This window comes from Eumetopias jubatus, unplaced genomic scaffold (genome assembly GCF_037043125.1).
Source record: "Eumetopias jubatus isolate StellerSeaLion01/CBP00866 unplaced genomic scaffold, mEumJub1_p1.0 scaffold_16, whole genome shotgun sequence".
Classification (NCBI taxonomy): domain Eukaryota; kingdom Metazoa; phylum Chordata; class Mammalia; order Carnivora; family Otariidae; genus Eumetopias; species Eumetopias jubatus.
In genome coordinates this window covers 7,787,883-7,805,195 of record NW_028274822.1, presented here as the reverse complement: position 1 = coordinate 7,805,195, position 17,313 = coordinate 7,787,883, and the positions used below count along the sequence as shown (strand labels likewise).

General features: G+C 37.5%; 1 protein-coding gene across 1 annotated transcript in view; it reads right to left on the bottom strand.

The window, feature by feature from the left end:
* The window catches only part of RTTN (rotatin), a 160,544-nt gene that overhangs the window by 120,098 nt on the left and 23,133 nt on the right, over positions 1 to 17,313 (bottom strand). Inside the window, exons 11-12 of the mRNA XM_028103002.2 lie at positions 6,094 to 6,264; positions 588 to 800 (exon numbers count right to left, since the gene is read on the bottom strand). Coding sequence (XP_027958803.1) covers positions 588 to 800; positions 6,094 to 6,264 — 384 coding nt within the window. The remainder of the gene's footprint in view (positions 1 to 587; positions 801 to 6,093; positions 6,265 to 17,313) is intronic.

Sequence of the window (17,313 nt, the reverse complement as noted above, 5' to 3'; positions counted from 1 at the left end):
CTAATTAATAGTTTCTCTAAAAGGGATAAATAACAATATATAATTATTGCTATAACATTGCACCTGAAGTCATCCTACCTTGTAAACAATCTAGTCACGGTTTTATTTAATAAAAAACCAGGCTCTTTGTGTGAGTGAGTACTAAGGATCCATAAAATATTAAAGGAAATTATGTGTCTACAGATAAGCACTAAAATGGCCCTTATAGTTGTGTTTATGTCAATGTCACAGTATTCATACAGAGTAAATCACTTCAAAAAGGAACTCACTATTAAATACTAAGACATTGATAATAATTACTGCCTTTTCAAAAACCACCAGTCTCATGAATATACACCATTCATCTAACTACAGTCTTCATTTACCTGTCACCTCAGTGCAGTAGGCTGCGCATCAGTCTCATAACGTCTTCGTTTACCTTTACACAAATCATATCCTTACTTTAATCTGATAAATGACCATTTAGTAGTAATGTACCCCACCTCCAACAATTCAGTTATGGTATGTCCATTGATTTGAAAGTATAGCTACATTTTCCAAATATTTTAGCAAAGGAATATTTCAAAGATATTAACAAAACTGTTTACCTCCTTCCCAACATCAGACAGGAAGTTACAGGTACATTCAATTGAATAAACAGCCTCTGCAGTTCGTTTATAAATACTGTAGTTTTCAGAATTCAGCTGTTCCAAATATGCCACAACAGCTTCGTGAATATTTGGATATTCCAAAGAAATAGGCATGTCCAAAGAAACTAGAAATAATGCTGCTGACATAGACTCCGGTAAAAGGTGGCTTGCCTTAATGAATTAAAAAAAAAAAAAAAAAAGTTAAAAAAATTTTTAAGAAAAATATGGTAGACTACTCATGTAGCTAGCTCAACTTTCTATTTTTATCATTCTCTATCACAAAGTCTATGCTTTTCCAAAGAAAATCCTATTCCCTAATGCACTACTCACTTCTGTGTCTTGTTCAATGTAATTTTTCTCTGCCCAGAATAACTCAAGTCCAAATTTCAACATTTTCCCAAAGCCTGGGACACAGGATACTTAACCTCTTCCCCAAACCAACAACAAGAACTACCAACAGCTAGAACTGGACCCTCCACCTTGTTTATAACTCTGCTACTGAACTAAAGTCAGGAGGCTTTTTGATCTGATTATTTCATGCTGTGCACATAAATCTCCAGAATAATGCAATAAACTCCTGAAGACGAGCACTTCCCAACCAAACAAAGCTGAACACATAACCCAGGGCTTATTAACTACATATTGAATTGAATAACACTAAATCAAACATAACTACAGATTGGTTTGAACAGAAATTGATTTTTTGTTTAGTTTGTATTTGAGGGAAAAAGGGAAATTCAACAATATTTAAATAGTTCTAGAACACCCAAAGAAGACTGACCCTTAATTAGTATAAAACCACAGGCCCAAATGAAATATTACACATTTTAACTTCAACTGATTTAAAATTGAAAGAACTGCTTAGGTTCTGTTTTTTTTAATGATTATAGTTTAGTGATAGGATTCTATGAATCATTTAAGGAAACAAAAAGGATTAAAAATTTAATGTTTGGAGAAAAATCATTTGGCAGAGCTCACTACTTTGGCTGAAATAATGTCTTTATTAAAGTAGGTTTGAGGGCGCCTGGGTGGCTCAGTTGGTTAAGCGACTGCCTTCAGCTCAGGTCATGATCCTGGAGTCCCGGGATCGAGTCCCGCATGGGGCTCCCTGCTCGGCGGGGAGTCTGCTTCTCCCTCTGACCCTCTTCCCTCTTGTGCTCTCTATCTCTCATTCTCTCTCTCTCAAAAATAAATAAAATCTTAAAAAAATAAAATAAATAAATAAATAAATAAAAATAAATAAATAAAAAATAAAGTAGGTTTGGTCACCATTTATTTCATGGATAACCTATTTTAAGAATAATTAGTTACTGCCTGAAAATCTAAAATTAAGGCCTCAATCAGTTAAATAATGTTTCTGCATGAAGTAAAGTTGCCAAATAAATATCAGAAACCAAAGGAATCAAATATAAGCATGAAAAAAAAAAAACCCGCTTTTAAGATAGCAGCTATTAGAAAGTCAAGAGAAATTTCATGATTCTGTGAAGAACTCTCTTAGTGGGGAAAAAAGAGAGGCAAACTGAATTACCTGATCACCTATTATTTGCTCACTCAGCAAATACTTATTGGGCCCCTACTGTGTTCCCCTACCATAAGCCAGATCCTGGGGGCACAGCAGGAAGCAAACAGAGCCTCTGCCCTCACGAAGTGAACATTCCAGAGAGGAAGGCAGAGTAAATCAAAATACTTCATAAGACATCAGGTGTGACCAGCAGTGCTAAGAAGAAAAACAAGCAAAGGATGGGAAATACGGAAAGGAAGAGATACAATGGGGACTAGAACAAGGGAAGTGCTACTACTCTAGAGGGGAAGGCCTCTCTGATAAGGCAACATTTAAGTAAAGGCCTGGAGGAGTGAGGAGCTGTCTGGATTATCTGGAGGAACAGCATCCGTAGAAGAGGGAACTGCAAGTACAAAGACCCAGAGATAGGGTATATCTGGCAGCAAGGAGACCAGTGAAGCTAACACTGAGAAATGGGCTCAGGGGCAAAGTGACCACACCAGGTAAGGCTTAAAACTTGTCTTTGGAGGAAGCACCGGAAAATTTCAAGCAAGTATCAAGAGCAGTCTGTAGGGAAAAGATGAAACAGTGCAAGGGTGGAAGGTGGGACATCATTGAGGAAGCTACTGTAACAATTTAGGCACAAAAGGTGCTTGAACTGGTAACAGAGGTGAGAATGGCAAGAAGTGTTCAGATTCCAGATAGATGTCAAGGAAGAAATGACAAATTCTGCAGAGGGGCTAGATCTAGGCATGTGTGAAAGACAGGAATCAAGGATGACTCTAAGCGTTCTGCCTGATCAGCAACCAACTAGGAAAATGAAGGTGCTATCTACCCAGAGAAGGAGGACTACAGAAAGAACAGAGCAGAAGTGAAGAATGAGTTTGCAGTTCAGGGGACACATGTGTTCTGGAACTATAAATCCGGGAGGTGTCAGCAAATTGATGGTATTTAAGACCACAAATGGGATGATATCTCATGAGGACCTTGGTCAGTCCTGGGGTTCTACTTCTTTCAAAGGTTAGGAAGAGAAAGAGGAATTAGCCAAGGAGATTTTGTGAGTTGGGCACTATGATAAGATATCAAACCCTCACGGATCTAATGCCAAAGGCACTGTGTTCTAATTTTAAGAGTTCTCTCTGACTCTAGTCAGAAAAGTAAGAATAGCTGATGTGAGAATTAAGCACAAGCAGATGTCTAGCATATCTCACTTAATAAATATTAATTTCCTTTCTTCTTTTCACCCCAACACTAAGGAATTCTGACATCTTCACTCTTTCTCCCTACATCTGAAACTTCATCATCTCAGCAACTCAAAGCACCATGCTACGGTCTCAAATTTAATGCTGGCATGGCCCAATGGACTGATCACAGTCGAGAGACTGAAGACAGCTGTACTATATATATAAGCATTAGTCACATGTCAGTCAGAACTAAAAGTGAAGATACTTCAAAGCAAATCCATCACCGCTATTAGATAAAAACAATCAACAACATCATTTCATGTGCTGAGGGGGAAAGGGACATAACACTGCTCTCTCTGTACCTTCCCACTCAGAGCAGGCACAGCATTATCTAAAGGGCTTGTTAGAACACAGACTTTCAAGTCCTACTCCAGAACTAAAGGATGGGAATATGCAAGATCCTAGGTGATCCGTCTGCACTTACGCTTTGAGAAGTGCTACTCTGAATCTATCAGCTTTCGCAAAGTATTAGATTATATATATCTCACTGAAAAAGTCAAAGCCTTGTGGTATAAATTCTTCCTTACCCTTAGCTAGCTAAGAAACAGTCCCAGAGGTTCCTAGGATGCTCTGGATCCTGCTTCCAGCACAGGGCCAGTATTTTTAGCTCTTATTTTTACCAATTTGATTTATCCAACCAAATTATTTTTCATAAGATTACTAATGCATTGTTTTAACCTGTACATAGGTATTGTCCAAAATCTTTTCAAACCAATAATTATCAACTTCAGAAAGGCCTTCAAGGTCATTTTGTCAAAACTTTCAAATCCAGGAAATCTCTACACAGATTCATATTATCATTTCCCAACTTCCAAATTATATATTTGGGAAGTGGCAACTCAAATATTTAAAAACCACCTTCCAGGTTGTAAGTTTCAGAATCCAAACTGCACTTCAACTTTTGGTGGGCCAGCAACAGGCAGAGGGCAGCATAATCTTGTATTCATATAAACTGAAAGAAGACATTTAACAGCAATGGCAGAAGATTTTTGTTTAGATCTCATTTTAAAGTTCTTAATCAAAGCAATTACAACCATCTACAAACTGATACCCTAATTACCATCTCCTCCATGGCCTTATTTACTACTCTAATGAAGTGCCAACTACCAAAATTCACAGATACTTACTTGCCTTCAAAAACAAAAACAAATAAAAAATAACTAACTTCAAAAAGTAAAAAAGGCATGGAGGCTTTATATTATTCTAACACTGAAGTAACTCAAAATAAAACAAATTACTGATTTCTGCTTTAGTTGATTCCTGCCCACAAAGCACATAAATGAAAAAAATCTATAAGCAATAAATAAAACTGTATGATATAATTGATAAGTTTTCCATCAATATTTCAACCTATAGATTGATCATTTGTAATACTTAATAACAAGTTAATAGAGCACTACTAATTTTTCAGTATATAATATTATGTAAAGTGAGACTTCCATATTTTAAATGCAATTATAATCTTATATGACTGGAATTCTTCAATTTATAATACTTCTAACACTGGAAAATTTCCTCAAAACAGAAAATTTCTTCAGATTAGTCACTTCTTCATAGTAAATAATGAATGAAGTTAAAAATTAAAATTACTCTTTTCCCTAAAGCAAAATACTAAATTTCATGTTTAATATTTTAGGTGTGCCTGGGTGGCCCAGTCGGTTAAGCATCTGACTCTTGGTTTCGGCTCAGGTCGTGATCTCAGGTGGTAAGATCGAGCCCTCCGTCAGGCTCTGTGCTCAGCACAGAGTCTGCTTAAGATTCTTTCTCTCCTTCTCCCTCAGCCCCTCCTACTTGTGCACACGCACTCTCTCTTTCAAATAAATAAATAAATCTCTAATAAAAATTTAATATTTTATTCTTGCTTTCCCAGGTGACCTGATAGTATATTGCATATATAAGTGTTATGAAAAAATGGAGTTTAGACTATAGCTCTGCAGAATTCCACAAAAGGGCAAATATCTATAACAAAGGACAACAAAAGGCACAGGAAATAGTTTAGTTGCAGTAATTTCTCCTATCATCATCATCATCAAAACATGCCACACCTTTCTTTTTGCAATAAGTACACTATAAAACATGTGCATGAATCACTTGAGATATTTTACCACTACCATTCAAATTCAGAGATGATCTAAAGAAACAGGTACACCTACTAAAATCATCTTTAACATACAGTTATAAAATGGAATATTTTGCAATAAAAACTTAACAAACAACTGCTATAAGCAACAACAGTGATGAACCTCAAAAAAGGTCTTGAGCAAGTACATACCTCATAATTCCATTTATGTAATGTTGAAAAACAGACAAACTGATCTATATTGACAGAAGTCAGAAAGGAGGAGTTTAGCTTGGATGGAAGAAGGAGAGGTAATGGATGGGAAGGGACTTTGAAATGCTGGTAATATTCTATTTCATGTTCTGAGGTGGTGGTCACTTTTTAAACACAGATATATTCACTCTGTAAAAATGCAGTGAACTATGTACCTTCTAAACATGTTACACTACAATTCTGTTACCTAAAGAAAAAACTTTTTTAGAATTACTGTTTTTTTTCTATTAAATGATTTGTCAAAACTGTTCAGAATTGTTAGTCTTTCTCAATGACTACATTTCCAATATAATCTTTGTACACCATGAAGTGACCAGAAGAAATACACGACAGAGCACTTACTACTTGTAATATTCCACAAACTACAAGCAACATTACCTGCCTTACCTTTTCAACAGGGAGAAGCAACTGCAGTACTCGAACTGTGAACAGTGAAATGCTGACAAAGGCCATCCGGTGGTGCACAAGCACGACCTCAGGTTGGTCCAAGGTCACTCCACTTTTATGGTAGCACATGGTATCTCCCAGGGACCCCAACACCATGAGGAGTTTCTCTTTCTGCAGACATTTAAACACGAAACAGGAAAACAGTAAATTTTAGGGAGCCAGTATGGAAAATTTCACAGAGAATAATTTCAGATACTATGACTGAAGAACAAAAACCAAAAAATTTATTCCTCCCTGTAACAATAACCTATACCGGGGTGCCTGGGTGGCTCAGTCAGTTAAGCGTCTGCCTTTGGCTCAGGTAAGGATCCCAGGGTCCTGGGACTGAGTCCCACATTGGGCTCCCTGCTCAGTGGAGAGTCTGCTTCTCCCTCTGCCTGCCTCTCTCTCTTCCTCCCTCAATCTCACTGATTGATAAATAAATAAATAAATAAAATCTTTAAAAAAAAAAAAACCCATACCTGCTAAAATAATTTAAAGCAGTACAAATGAAAAATAAGCACACCTAAAGTTTCTTCAAACAATATTTCTAATAATGAATAAAAATAAACAAAATACAAAAGCTTAATGAAACATAAATTCCTCCTAGTTTCTAGTGCTTAATTATTCTAACTTTAAAAATCGGCATGCAAACCTCTCATTAAGTATTTATTAGGTTACTATATGCTTAACACAGTGGCAGGTATAACGGGGGAAAATGCATTAGTAAAAGAGATGTCCCTGCCCTCAAACTGATCCTAAAGTTACTAAAGAAATGAAACAGGGAAAGTCAGATCATTAAAAAAACAATTAAATATAAAATTGTATGAACTCTCCATGTAATAAGGTTATTTCAAGGCAAATGTTCTGCCATCATAAATTTTTAGATAATTTAGTACTTAACTAGAAGTTATATCCTTTAAGTTGGCATACATAAAATACAAGGCATACATAAAATACAAAGAGAAAGCTACAACTCAGTCGGCTAACTTGCAAATTCTAACAATATAGACCAAAATACATCTTACACATGCTGACATGGCCCACAAACAAGCTGGTAAAAGGACAGCATCAGTAAGAGAGCAGAACAAACAAGCACTGGAGATCTTATTCTCACCTTTCCATTGAGAATATAGGAAAATAAAAATAGGAAATAACTTGTAAACTAAGGATAAAAATGTACACCAGATTTTTTTGTTCAAGGATAAATGTACTGGAAGCAACACTAAAAGGTATGAGGCCCCCAAAAAATTATATAACGGATCAAAGTCACAATGAGATATGGCTTCACATCCATTAGGATGGCTATTATCAAAAATAATGGAAAAGAACAAGTGTTGGTAAAGATGCATAGAAACTAGAACCTTTGTGCATTACTGGTGAATATGTAAAATGGTCAGGTCACTATGTAAACAGTACGGCAGTTCCTCAAAAATTTAAACATAAAAATACTGTATGATCCAGCAGATTCACTTTTGGGTAATGTATCTATGAGAATTGAAAGCAGCGAGTCAAACACATACTTGTACATCATTGTTCACAGAAACAGTATTCACAATAGCCAAAAGGTGGAAACGTGTCTATCAACAGATGAACAGATAAACAAAATGTGGTATGTCATATATACGTACAGTGAAACATGATTCAGCCTTAAAAAGGAATGAAATTCTGACACATGACATAATATGGATGAGCCTAGAAAACATGCTAAGTAAAATAAGCCAGATACAGAAAGACTGATATTGTACGATTCATTGCACTTACATGAGGTACCTACAACGGTAAATTCATAAAGAAAAACATAGGATAATAGCTGCCAGGGGCTGGGGAAAAGGGGAAAGGAGAGTTACTGTTTAGGGTACAGAGTTTCAGTTTGAGATGATGGAAAAGTTTTGGAGATAAACAGTGTGATTGTACAACAATGTGTACTTAATGACACTAAATTATATACTCACAAAGGGTCAAAATGGAGCTACCCTATGACCCAGCAATTGCACAACCGGGTATTTACCCCAAAGATACATATGTGGTGATCCGAAGGGGTATATGTACCCCAAAGTTTATAGCAGCAATGTCCACAATAGCCAAACTATGGAAAGAGCCAAGATGTCCATCAACAGATGAATGGATAAAGAAGATGTGGTGTATATATATACACACACACACACACACACACACACACACACACACACACAATGGAATATTATGCAGCCATCAAAAAATGAAATCTTGCCATTTGCAACGACGTGGATGGAACTAGAGGGTATTATGCTAAGCGAAATAAGTCAATCAAAGAAAGACAAGTAGCATATGATCTCATTGATACGAGGAATTTGAGAAACAAGACAGAGGATCATAAGGGAAGGGAAGAAAAAATGAAACAAGATGAAACCAGAGAGGGACATAAACCATAAGAGACTCATAATCTCAGGAAACAAACTGAGGGTTGCTGGAGTGGTGGGGGGTGGGAGGGATGGGGTGGCTGGGTGATAGATACTGGGGAGGGTATGTGCTATGGTGAGCGCTGTGAATTGTGTAAGACTGATGAATCACAGACCTGTACCTCTGAAACAAATAATACATTATATGTTAAAAAAGAAGACAGTAGGAAGGGAAAAATGAAGTGGGGGGAATCGGAGGGGTAGACGAACCATGAGAGACTATGGACTCTGAGAAACAAACTCATGGTTCTAGAGGGGAGGGGGGCGGGGGGGATGGGTTAGTCTGGTGATGGGTATTAAAGAGGGCATGTATTGCATGGAGCACTGGGTGTTATGCACAAACAATGAATCATGGAACACTACATCAAAAACTAATGATGTAATGTATGGTGACTAACATAACATAATAAAATATAATTTTTAAAAAAAGGTCAAAATGGTTAATTTTATGTTATGTATATTTTACCACACACACACAAATTACACAGATGAGAAAACACTTGTTATTTACATGGATGATTTGATAGTGTTGAGTTTTAAAACAAACACAAAATTAAAACTATGATACTTTCGAAATCATTAGCAAAGTAAAAAAGAGGACAAAATATTCTATGCAGTAAAAAAATAAAATAAAAAAGAAAACAAAAGAAATAGCAAAAAATTTTGAGAGAAGACCAAGCATAAATGTGCTACAAAAAGTTTAAATTTTCCTATAAGTCAAATATGCTTTCATGTTAAAGTAAAACACAAAATTAATAATTGACATATAAAAAGATACCTTTATCTTTGTGCATAAAAGGTTAAAAATTAAATGTGTAGTGAAATATGAATAAAAAATCTATGAAATAGGAATAATGAATAATTCAGGGCAAAAAAAATTGGATAAAGGGGGTCATCTTCTCTTGATGAAATGCATAATCAAGAGTAAAGACCCAGGGGCACCTGGGTGGCCCACTTGTTAAGCGTCTGCCTTTGGCTCAGGTCATGATCCCAGGGTCCTGGGATCGAGTCCCATATCGGGCTCCCTGCTCTGCGGGAAGCCTGCTTCTCCCTCTCCCACTCCCCCTGCTTGTGTTCCCTCTCTCACTGTCACTCTCTCTGTCAAATAAATAAAATCTTTAAAAAAAATTAAAAAAAAAAAGAGTAAAGACACAATATGAATTGAGTCTGTGTGGTCTGAATAACATACAGTATCAAGCAAAACCTGTTATTGAAACAAAGATGGTCATACAGCTTTTAACCCAGTCATTTTTAACTTAATTCATAAATAAGTTGATATAAACTTTGAACATTTCAAAGAATACAACTCCTCAAATGTCCAAGAAACACTGACAAAAACTAACCATTTACTTAACCAAAAAGAAAACTTCATTTTTAAATGAAGGTATCTTCTCTAATTTAAAGGTATTTAAAGGTATCTTTTCTAATCCAAAGAAAATAAAACTAAAAATTAATAAAATTTAAACCAGAAGGGCGCCTGGGTGGCTCAGTCGGTTAAGCGTCTGCCTTCGGCTCAGGTCATGATCCCAGGGTGCTGGGATCAAGCCCCACATCGGGCTCCCTGCTCAGTGGGAAGACTGCTTCTCCCTCTGCCACTCCCCCTGCTTGTGGTCCTGCTCTCGCTGTCTCTCTCTCTGTCAAATAAATAAATAAAATCTTAAAAAAAAAAAATTAAACCAGAAGCCATTATATTAATAACTACCAGTCTAAAGAAAACAAACTAGAAACACAGAGACAATCTTACTATTTTGACATGCAATTCTTCCACACAGCACCTCTCCATTAAAACAATACTTTTATAAACCTACAAACAACATATGTTATTCAACATTAACTCTGACACAATTTAATGAACATTAATTTAAAATCTCAGTATTATAGAGCTTTTTCTAAAGGTCTATTTATTTGTGAAACTGTTTCAAATAACCTTAATAATTCCAATATGTTGAGTGCTTCTCAAAATAGTATAAAAAGAAAGTACTATGTAGAATCAGGGTTGCAATTTTCACCATTTCCAGCATTTCTTCTAAGCAAAAAAAAAAAAAAAAAAAGATTTGTTTCAATGTTTTAAGAAAAGAAAGGATTGAAAAACAACAGAAACTGGTCCACAGTTTTAATTCGCTGAGCTAGAAATGTTCAAAATGCTGTGAAGTAGTTGATGGAGAGGGTGAGGAAGGCCAGTTTTCAGAGGATATTTATAGCTTTTACAAAAGAAGGTACAGAATTAAATCAGATTAGCAAAATATTCCAAATATTCTCAATAAAACAGAATTTACAGTAAAAACACAATTTCTCCACTATCTGCACATTACAAAATAGGTAGTAGATACCGTGAAGCCTCTGAAATGAGCAACTGGACTGGGCTCTGCCCCCACCCCCCGTGCTTCCAGCCTCATACTCCATACTTCCCTTCTGCTGCAGCCTGTGCCAACCTCCCCAGGCCTTCTCCTGTGGAAGAGCAAGCCCACCCTGCCTTCAGAATGGAGACCAAACTACTCAGCACCAGGGAGCACACCCTATGGCCCACCAGGGCTCTCTCCCACATCTTCCACCTTGAGTTTTGTGCTGTACTGCTTGCATGCCCCGACCAGCCCTCCCCTTCACCACCAGTCAGCACTATGCATTCCTCCCTGTCATTCCCTTCCCCTCTGCCAGATAAAAACCCTACCTTTACTGCTTAGCCACATCATACTTATAATTTAAGACTCAGTCATGATTTACAAACAGTTCCTCCCCCACCCCACCCCGGGATTCTAAGATGGGAGGGTTGTCAAGGCATCCTTGGCAGTAAAACATGATTGAAAACCTAGACTCTTAAGTGACCTTGAAAAAGAAACTGAGCCTCCATTTCCTCATCTATAACATGTGTTATCTGCCTTACAGGGTCGTGATGATTAAGTAACTTCATAAACACAGAGTGCTTAAACAGGGACTACAACAGAGTAAGTACTATCCTTAGACTATCTTTTTAAACTATTATTCCTCGGGCACCTGGGTGGCTCAGTTGGTTAAGCGCCTGCCTTCGGCTCAGGTCATGATCCTGGAGTCCCGGGATCGAGTCCGCATCGGGCTCCCTGCTCAGTGGGGAGTCTGCTTCTCCCTCTGACCCTCTTCCCTCTCGTACTCTCTCTCTCTCATTCTCTCTCTCTCTCAAATAAATAAATAAAATCTTTTAAAAAAACGTTAAAAAAATAAATAAACTATTATTCCTCTATGCTCACCTCTGTTCTACTGGTGTTACAGCAGACATATCTATCCTCCACAAGAGTGAAAAGAACTGCCTCTTATTCATCTTGCACCCCCAGTGCCTAGCATATAATGGGCAATCAAGAAATGTTTGGTGAACTAAAATAACTGTCTCTGGACTGGTGGCAGCAGCAGGGGAGGCCTATGCTAATTAGAGATTCCACTCACCCAATTATAAATTCACAGTCGGCTTCACTTACCCTGACTGAGCCCTTACTGGGTACAAAGCCCTTCTCTCTAGATCTGTTCACAATGCTCCCAGCTCCACTTGAACTCCAACCAGCAATTCCTCAACACGCCTGAATAGCTAAGTTACCCATTCACAGCAGGTCAGATGCGAACGTGGAAGCAACGAGTCATAAAGGAGGAGAAAAGACTGTTTCTCATGACACTGCAATGACTGGAGCAACAGACAGGAGAAGGGCAAAACATGATCGGCAGACAGCCCCCAGGGGCCTGGGGTTATCTGGCATGAAGTAAAGATCCTCACTCCTCGAACCTAACTTACCATGTGAATGAAGATAAAACACACTTGATTTCAAAGGGAAGCAAAGAAGGGATGACATACTTTAGGTCAACCTAACTTTTATAAGTGCTTAGCAAATTTTTTATCTTAACAAAACATAAGTTCAGTAAAAATATGTTTTTTCTTTTATTTACTTCAAGGGAAATAAAAACATTCAATGGAGATGGAGGATGCTTTTGACTATGCTTACACAAACTGAACTATGGAGCTCCAGACATGACTGTTATTAACACTATTGGGAAAAGTTTAGAGATTTGATTACATATCCTCAGGTATCTACTTTCTGAATTGGTAGCAACACATTATTTACCTTAAATGACTCAACAAAAATGCTGCTTCTGTCTTCCCTTTTAAGCTTGATAAAAGTAGGGATATTAAGAAATTCTACTGTTAACTTCTATTAATATATACCCAAAGGAATGAGATTTTTTTCTTAGGAGGCATTCATTCTTTTAAACAAGTAAAAGTAAATCAAATATAATTTTAAGCAGTACTGTTTTATTTAACATTTCTATCATACCAATTGGCACTTCTACAACAGATTTAACCTTTAAAGTAAAAATAATTCATTGAATCATAAAAGATCAGCAGCCAAAAGTTAAAAGTGAATGACTAACTTTTACAGATAAATGTTCTGGCCAAGAAAATTTAAGTTAATTTAAGAAGCAACTGATAAAACATTCTTCACACTTCTAAGAAAAAAAATCACTTGTTGAAAAGCTTCAATATGTGAAAATCATCTAAAAGTACTACCAAATAGTATGATAACCTTAAGGACTAAAGAAAAACTAAGATTAAGAACTATTGTCCCTATTTTACGGATAAAGAAATTGAAGAACTTAAAACAATATATTATCCCTATTGTAAAATAATGTGTTTTTCTTTTCAAGAGGCGTATTTTGTTTGTTTTTTAGGTTCTAACCTCTATTCACAAGGATCAGGCAGTCCATAACAAAGTTTAATAAAACAAAGACAGACCTAGGTCAAAATAACATAAAGAGAAGAAAAACTGGCAACTATGGGAATCAATATATATTTCTGTGACTAATAAATTTTGCTTTTGCTTCTCTGACAAGGCAAGCATAAACAAAAAAAGAAAGACATAAGTTACCAGTTTACATTAATAGAAAAGATAGAATATCAGTACTTCAAAGAAATCACATGATAATTTGAAGACAGAAGGTATAAAATGACAAATGATTTATGATATATTGAGATGTAAAAAAGGATATGGTTTCTAGGTATATGGAGACATACTGCTAGTTTACACATTTAAGAAAATAATAGGTTGTAATCTAACATTCCTGAGGTTCCTGTACACATGTTGATCATGCATGTGAAATATTATCAAAACACTTCCTTCAAAAACATAAATAAATAAAGCCATACTCTCCAAAATTATCTTCCCTACTGAAATACAAATAGCAAAGAACACGGCATCTAGTAGTAAAATGAACTACTGATACACACATCAATATGGCAATATCTCAGAGTAATCCTACTGAAAGATAGCAGACAAAAAAGCATATGAGTTCATAGATACCAAACTCTAGAAAATGTAAACTATATCATGCATATTCATATGTCAAAATGTATCAAAAAACTTTTTAAAACATGTGCAACTTATGTCAATTATACTTCAATAAAGCTGTTATAACACCCACACAAATATACATTCACACACATGTGAATAAACAATAAGAAATGTACAAAATCTATATGAGAAAAAGACTCTTAAAAGACGAAAATGTAGACCTCAAGAAATGGAAAAACAGAGCATGTTATTCCCAAGGTGTGAAGAAAATCTTTCTGATTCAAAATCCAGAACCAATTTCTTAAAAAGAAAATGATAAAGCCAGCTAAACAAAAATAAACAAATGAAGGGGTTCCTGTGGCTCAGTTGGTTAGCGTCCAACTCTTGATTTCGGCTCAGGTCATGATCTCAGGGGCATGGGATGGAGCCCCGCACTGGGATCCCGGCTCAGTGGGGAGCCTGCTGAAGATTCTCTCTCCCTTTCCCTCGCCCGTCCCATCTGTGCTCACACTCTCTCCCTCTCTCTCTCAAATAAATAAATCTCTTTAAAAAAACAAACAAATGAATAAAAGATTTTGCATAGTCAAAAGCATCATTAGGAAGAAAAAAACCTGAGGGAATAAAATTGCAACTTATCTTGGAAAGTCAATGTCCTTAATATATAAAAGCTCGTAGAAATCAGTTAAAAGAATAAAAGATCAATGACCCAAGAGATAAATGGATTATAAATGGATAAATGCCTGGACTGTTTATAGAAAAAGAAATAAAAATGACCTTTAAAGTTACAAAAAGATGGGGGGGCGGAGCAAGATGGCGGAGGAGTAGGAGACCTGGATTTCTTCTGGTCTCAGGAATTCAGCTGAATAGGGATCAAACCATTCTGAACACCTACGAACTCAACAGATCGAAGAAAAGAATAGCAACAACTCTCTGAACAGAAAAGGGACCACCTTCTGGAAGGTAGGACATGCGGAGAAGTGAATCCGAGGCGATATCCGGGCGGATAGACGGCGGGGGAGGGGGCCTCCGTAGGCCGCTTCTGGCAAGTGATAGAGCCGCGGAGCACAAAATCGGAACTTTTAGAAATCAGCTCCGCTAAGGGACATCGCTCCAGTGGCTAAGCGAGGGGTGGATTCCTCACGGGACAGTGTGGTCTCAGGACCCTCGGGGCCACAGAAAGACCGGGGGAGCCTGAGTGCGGCAGAGCTCCCAGGGATCGGAGCGGGGAAGCCGGCTGCAGAGACGGAGCCGAGGCGCGGGCTCTCAGCTCAGGGTTGCCATAAACTGTGATTGGTGACAGTTGGGCCACTGATCCACGAGCAGGGACCCAACAAGCGGCAGATCTGGGGAGACACCCCTTCCTCCCCCGGGAGGAGCAGCGCGGGAGCACACCGCAGGGATCTGCTGGGTTTGGAGACCCCACACGGGGTCAGGTGCCAGAGACAGAAACGCTCGGTCACAGGCCAGGTGAGCACGGAATGCCGGAGGCCAGGGAGACGGGAGTGATTGACTGCTTTTCTCAGGGGGCGCACTGAGGAGCGGGGGCCCCGAGTTCTCGACTCCTCCCGGTCGGAGATTGGGAGGCCGCCATTTTCACTCTCGTCCTCCAAAGCTGTAGGCAAAGCTTGCAGAGAACAAAAGCTCCCTAGAGCAAACCTGAGTAGATTACTTAGCCCGCAAGACAAGGGTGGGGCAATTCCGCCTCCGGCAAAGACATTTAGAAACCACGGCAACAGACCCATCCCCAAGAAGATCAGCAAGAACAGCCAGCCAAGACTGTTTACCGATCAATGAGAACGGGAAAACTCCAGGGCTAGGGGAATACTGCACATAGTTTTTTACCATGATTCATTAGTCTTTCAAAGTTAATTTTTTTAACTGTTTTTTTAATTTTTCTTTTTCCCTTTTTCAACCAAAATCTTATCAATCCCTTTTTTAAAAAAACATTTTTATTTTTCATTTTTAGAGTCATATTCTATCCCTTCATAGTAGTTACCCTTACTTTTGGCACATATATATAAGTTTTTCTCTCTTTAAAATTTTGAGATAGTTTCTCCTAAAATATCAAAATACACCCTAAATCTCTACTGTATGGCTTTGTTCTAGTCTCCTGCCTGATCACATTCTCTCCCTTTTTTCTTTCTTTTTTTTAATCCTCTTCTTTTTTCAAACACCTTATCAATTCCTTTTTTAAATTTTTCTATAATTTTCATCTTTACAGTCATTTTCCATCCCTTCATTGTATCAACCCTTATTTTGTACATATATAAGTCTTTCTTTCTTTAAAATTTTAGGAGGCACTTTCTTCTAACAGACCAAAATACACACAAAATCTAGTGTGTGGCACTAATCTATGCACCAGGCTGATCATATTCAATCACATTCTGTTTTTTTTTTGTTTTGTTCTGTTTTTGATTGTTTTTATCTTTTTCTTTTTCCTTTTTTTTCCTCTTTTTTCTTTCTTTCCCTTTCTTTTCCCCTGGTTACAGGTGTTTTCTGATTTGTTTAGAGTATATTTTCTGGGGACATTGTTAACCTGATAGCATTTTGTACTCTCATTCATCCATTCTCCTCTGGACAAAATGACAAGACGAAAAAAATCACCTCAACAAAAAGAACAAGAGGTAGTACCGTCTGCCAGGGACATACTCAATACAGACATTAGTAAGATGTCAGACCTAGAGTTCAGAATCATGATTTTAAAGATACTAGCTGGGCTTGAAAAAAGGGTGGAAGTTATTAGAGAAACCCTTTCTTTCTGGAGAAATAAAAGAACTAAAATCTAACCAAGTCGAAATCAAAAAAGGCTATTAATGAGGTGCAATCAAAAATGGGGGCACTAAGTGCTAGGATAAATGAGGCAGAAGAGAGAATTAGCGATATAGAAGACCAAATGATGGAAAATAAAGAAGCTGAGAAAAAGAGAGATAAACGACTACTGGATCACGAGGGCAGAATTCGAAAGATAAGCGATACGAAGAGAAAAAACAACATTAGAAAAATTGGGATCCCAGCAGAAGAAGAAAGAGAGAGAGGGGCAGAAGGTATATTGGAGTAAATTATAGCAGAGAACTTCCCTAACGTGGGGAAGGAAACAGGCATCAAAATCCAGGAGGCACAGAGAACCCCTCTCAAAATCAATAAAAATAGGTCAACACCCCGACACCTAATACTAAAACTTACGAGTCTCAGAGACAAAGAGAAAATCCTGAAAGCAGCTCGGGAGAAGAGATCTGTAACCTATAATGGTAGAAACAGTAGATTGGCAACAGACCTATCCACAGAGACCTGGCAGGCCAGAAAGGACTGGCATGATATATTCAGAGCACTAAACAAGAAAAGTATGCAGCCAAGAATACTGTATCCAGCTAGGCTGTCATTGCAAATAGAAGGAGAGGTAAAAAGCTTCCAGGACAAACAAAAACTAAAGGAAT